The sequence below is a fragment of the Cannabis sativa genome, chromosome 4, assembly GCF_029168945.1.
Source record: "Cannabis sativa cultivar Pink pepper isolate KNU-18-1 chromosome 4, ASM2916894v1, whole genome shotgun sequence".
Taxonomy (NCBI): Eukaryota; Viridiplantae; Streptophyta; class Magnoliopsida; order Rosales; family Cannabaceae; genus Cannabis; species Cannabis sativa.
This window is the reverse complement of record NC_083604.1, coordinates 12,824,882-12,830,089: the sequence shown is the minus strand read 5'-3', so window position 1 is coordinate 12,830,089 and position 5,208 is coordinate 12,824,882. Positions and strand designations below refer to the sequence as shown.

At 36.2% G+C, this 5,208-nt stretch overlaps 1 protein-coding gene across 1 annotated transcript; it reads left to right on the top strand.

Annotated features, from left to right (window-relative positions):
* The first annotated feature begins 962 nt into the window (after nt 1–962).
* Nucleotides 963–1,685, top strand: LOC133036794 (uncharacterized). The gene has a single exon (XM_061113535.1). It carries the CDS (start codon nt 963–965, stop codon nt 1,683–1,685), a length of 723 nt encoding a protein of 240 aa, XP_060969518.1.
* The last annotated feature ends 3,523 nt before the right edge of the window (nt 1,686–5,208 follow it).

The window sequence follows — 5,208 nt, the reverse complement described above, 5'->3', positions numbered from 1 at the left end:
ATTTTTATTTGGAACTAGTTCTGTTTAAATTTTATGTATCAATATTTTATGTAAGTTTTTTACTGGTTTTTTTTTTCTGATAGATATTTTTTTATTTGTTATAACTTTGATTACTTTTTGCATTGTTAAAAGAAATGTATTATTAGAATTTTATCATAATTTTGTATTTGGAACCGGTTTCGTTTAATTTTTTTTATGTTTTTATTGTTTTATTTAATTTTTTAACTGGTTATTTTTTCTGTTATATATATTTTTTTTTCATGTTATGATTAATTATTTTTTTCTTGTTGTTTATTTTATATATTATTCTTTATATCTTATTTCATTAATATTATTTATAATCGGATTTTCAATACTGTTGAATATGAAATCATATTTATTTTATATATAAGGTTGTCCTTAATTTTTGTTTCCTCTTGATTTAACCAGTTCTTTTCGTTTTTTATATCTTATGTTTTTTAAATTGCAGAGTTTCATTTATTTTCCAGATAATATATATATATATTCTTATATAATATGTTCATATATAATTTTGATTATTGAGTTTATATACCTGTTTTGTTTATACTGAGAATTGTTGTTGAAGATTTGTTGTTGTGTATAATTCAGTTTGATTTTTTATTTTTTTGTATGCGATTTTATGAGCATTAATTTTCAGGTTCACACAGTTGAGGAAGAAGATTAGAAGCAATTGAAGAACTTACTGGAGCTGGAGAAGACAATCGGAGATGATGATTGTTATTGCAGCTCTGTCGTCAATTGATCAAAATTCTAGTTTGTGAGATTGATTTGTTGTGTGAAATGCTTGCGTTTGAGATCGAATTGCAGTCTTTATTTGCCGGAGATGATCGCGTGATTCTGAGAGAGAAAATCCGAGAGAAAATCGGAGAGAAAATACGAGAGAGAAAATCGGAGAGGGATTTGTAAACAGGGTATGGAAGGATAAGATAGATAGGGTGAAGATGTTGTCATATGGAATTTTCATTATCAGATTCAATTCTTTGAAAGATAGGGATCAGATTCTGGAGGGGGGCTACATATTCTTTAACCGAAGGCCTGTCATCATGAAGGCATGGGACCCAAATGTGAATTTTAAGAAAGAAGATGTAAAAAAAGTTCCAATATGGGTTCAACTTGAAGACTTGGATCTGAAATATTGGGGACAAAGATCTTTGTTCAAAATAGTCGGTCAAGTAGGGGAGCCGATTATGGTGGATAATGTTACCAAAGAGAGGGAAAGGTTGAACTATCCTAAAGTTCTTATCGAAGTTAGGATAGATCAACAATTTCCCGATAAGTTAGAATTTGAGAATGAGCATGGAAACAACACACATGTGGGAATCAAGTATGAATGGAAACCGATTGCTTGTAATAACTGCTACGACCAGGGACATTTGACTGATGATTGTAAGAAGAATGCCAAAGTGGAGAAGAATTGGGTAGTAAAGGAAGATCATAGGCCAAAACAGGTAGTGGATGAGAATGGCTTTGTTAAAGTTACAAGAGGTACTAAGGGGAAAGAGCAGTCTAACACAGCAGAGGCTCTAAGGGTGGAAAACACTTTCCAAGCCTTAGACTCTGATTTGGAACAGCAAGTATTGGCAGGAAAGGAGGTTGAAGATGCTGAGAATGAGGGCACATGCGAAGGGGGAGGGGGGGGAGATCCCTCTCTCTCCAATAATTAAGCTCTTATGTTGGAATGTCCGAGGAGCCAACAATCAACAAAAACAAAGACTAATTAAGTAATTTATTAGTCACCAAAAGGTTAATTTTGTTGGGCTTCTTGAGACAAGAGTCAAGGGTTCTATACCAGGTGTCTTGTAGTCTAATGTATTTGAGGGGTGGTGTTTCTCGTCCAATACTGTGTGGCATACTGGAGGGAAGATTGTAATAGCATGGAATCCTTTAAGATTCATTGTGGATATTATTAGGTGCAAAGCCAATTTATGCACCTAAAAATATCAACAATGGATAATATGTTTGATAGCCTTGTTACTGTGGTATATGCCTCAAATAGCAGGTTAGAAAGGAAAAGGCTTTGGAGGGATATTTGTGAACTGAATACAAGTGAAAGATGGTGTCTTATGGGAGATTTTAATGAGATTTTAGCCAAGGAAGAAAGAATAGGACTTTGGGTTTCGAGCTGGCCTGATGGGGATTTCTTGCAATGTGTTACTTGCTGTAACTTGGAAGACATAAAGAGCAGCGACAATTTTTTCACATGGACAAACAAACAACATGGAGAAGATCGAATTTTTTCCAAGATTGATAGAGTGTTAGCTAATCAAGGCTGGTTGAATAAGTATGAGAATGCTGAAGTTGTCTTTCTTAATGAGGGGTTGTTCGATCACTCACCGGCTATAGTCTCCTTATATCTGAATGTTGCTAGTGGCCTAAAGCCTTTCAAATACTTTCGAATGTGGAAGTCTCATTCTAAGTTTGAAAGTAGTTTGTTAGACATTTGGTCAATGCAAGTAAATGGATCAAAAATGTTTCAGGTGGTGATGAAATTGAAAAGTTTGAAAATCGTTCTGAAAGACATCAATAAGGACAGTTTTTCTTATCTGCAGGGGGCTGTCCATGAGGCCAAAGTCAGATTGGAAGAGATCAAACTAAGTTGCAAGGTTTTCCTTCCAATGAAGATATACAGAGGCATGAAAAGGAGGCTCGGGAGACATATGTTAAGGTGCACAAAGACTACAATTCTTTTTTACAGCAAAAGGCAAAGGTGGCATGGGTCCGAGATGGAGATAGTAATACATCATTGTTTCATGCAAGTATAAGGCAAAGACTAAGGCGGAATAGAATATTGTCCATTGAACAACAAGATGGGCAGAGAGTTCATGAACCCCAGCTGGTGCCAGATGCTTCTATTGATTATTATAAGCAGCTGCTTGGCAGTAAAATGGAGAATAGAAGAGGTGTGATTCCAGGGATATTGAGAAGAGGTCCAATGGTAACCAAAATGCAGTCTGAGATGCTGGAGAAGAAGTTTACTCATGATGAGGAGAAGAAGGCAGTGTTTGATATATCCAGTTAGAAAGCTCCAGGTCCTGATGGTTGTTCTAGTTTCTTTTACCAAGATAACTGGGATACCATTGGTGAGTTAGTGTCCCAAGCTGTGATCTCCTTTCTTGAATCTGGCAAGATCATAAAGGAGATAAACTCAACTGTGATCACCCTTGTCCCCAAGGTAAAATGTCCTAACACTGTAAAAGACTTTCGTCCAATAGCCTGTTGTAATGTCATCTATAAGATTGCTACTAAGATGTTATGCTCCAGGCTAAAAGCTATACTTCCTTCACGTATTTCTTCTTCACAAGGAGGATTTATTAAAGAGAGGTTCGTTGGCCACAACATTATGATTTGTCAAGACTTGGTTCGACATTATGGGAGGAAAGCAAACAAACCAAGTTTCTTGATAAAACTAGATCTTCAGAAGGCTTATGATACAATTGAATGGGGATTTATTGAAGAAATGCTAGAAGGATTGCAATTCCCTTCAAAGTTTGTGAAGCTAATCATGCAATGCATATCAACTCCTAGACGTTCATTGATGTTTAATGGTACACTTCATGGATTCTTTGAAACTAGGAGGGGTCTAACGTAAGGTGATCTGATATCGCCTCTACTCTTTGTAATAGGCATGGAATACTTATCTAGGCTCATGGGGAAGATTGGAGAAAAAGAGGATTTCTTTTTTCATGACAGGTGTGGAGAATTGAAGATTAATCATCTGGGTTTTGCAGATGATGTATTACTATTTTGTAAGGGAGAGACAAAGAGTGTGATGTACATGATACAAGCCATGAAACTTTTCTCAACAACATCTGGCCTATACCCGAATGCTAATAAAAATGCTCTTTATTGTAGTAACATGGAGGCTGAAGACATTGACTAGATTATCTGAGCCTCGGGTTTCACAAGAGGGGTGTTGCCCTTTACCTACTTGGGAATCCCAATCAATGTAAAGAAAATTTTTGGGGCGGAGTGTGAGATCCTTACAGAGAAAATGACAGTAAGAATACGTAGTTGGAGCACAAGAAACTTGTTATTTGCAGCTAGAACTGTGTTGATAAACTCTGTCTTGATAGCCATCCAAGCTTATTGGAGCCAAATTTGCATCTTACCAAAGAAAGTATATAGGAGGATTGAACCAATATGCAGATTTTTTTTGTGGAAAGGCCTAGCAAACTATGGTGGCTCAATTGAATGGAGCAAAGTTTGCACCCCCTAATCAGTAGGGGGTTTAGGGATAAAAAAGATTGAGGAATGGAACAAAGCTGCCATGTCCAAGTATGTTTGGGCAATTGCAAATAGATAAGAAAGTCTATGGATGAAATGGGTCCATAGTGTGTACCTTAGGAAAGATGAATAGTGGAGTCACACGGCTTCAATTCATGCAAGTTGGCATTGAAAAAAGCTTGTGGCTCTGAAAAACCAGCTAAAAGATCTCACTAACATCCAACAATTCACCAGCCAGCAGTACTCTATAGCTAATGGATACAAGTTATTCACCTCGAATGGCATCAAAACCAATTGGAGTAATGAGGTATGGGCTCGATTGAACACTCCTAAATATTGTTATATTTTGTGGTTGGCAATGCACAATAGGTTGAAAACAAAGGATAGATTCCTCAAATTCGAATTACAAATTGAGGAGGTTTGCTGTTTATGTAATAAAGAGAAAGAGTCAAGTGAGCACTTATTTTTCCAATGTCCATTTGCTCGAGAATGCTTGCAGGAGATTAAAGGGTGGCTCGGCTGGACTATTGTGAGTAACAGCCTTCCCCAGCTCATTCGGTGGATTGGCAGGGCAAAAACCAATAAGTTTAAAAAACTTCTGCTGGCAGCAGCGTGTGCTGCTTTGGTTTATAATGTTTGGACAACAAGGAACTTGGTTATTTGGAGAAAGGAGGGGGGTATAGTAAATAGAATTGTTGAGGGTATAAAGCAATGTATCAAACTAAGAGTTCCTATGTTCATGCCTAAGAAAACAAAGAGAGAAGATAGAATATGGTTCCAAAGTTTGTAAAAAGATGTAATTAGCCATCGTTTTTGGGCCTCTATTGAGGTGCCTATAGGTTGTACAAATTGGTTTAGAGCAATACAAAATCACTAATTCATCAAAAAAAAAAATCAATACCATATGTAGTTTTATATAAAAATATTACAAAATATAATTTTGAAAAATCGTATTTTTGCATT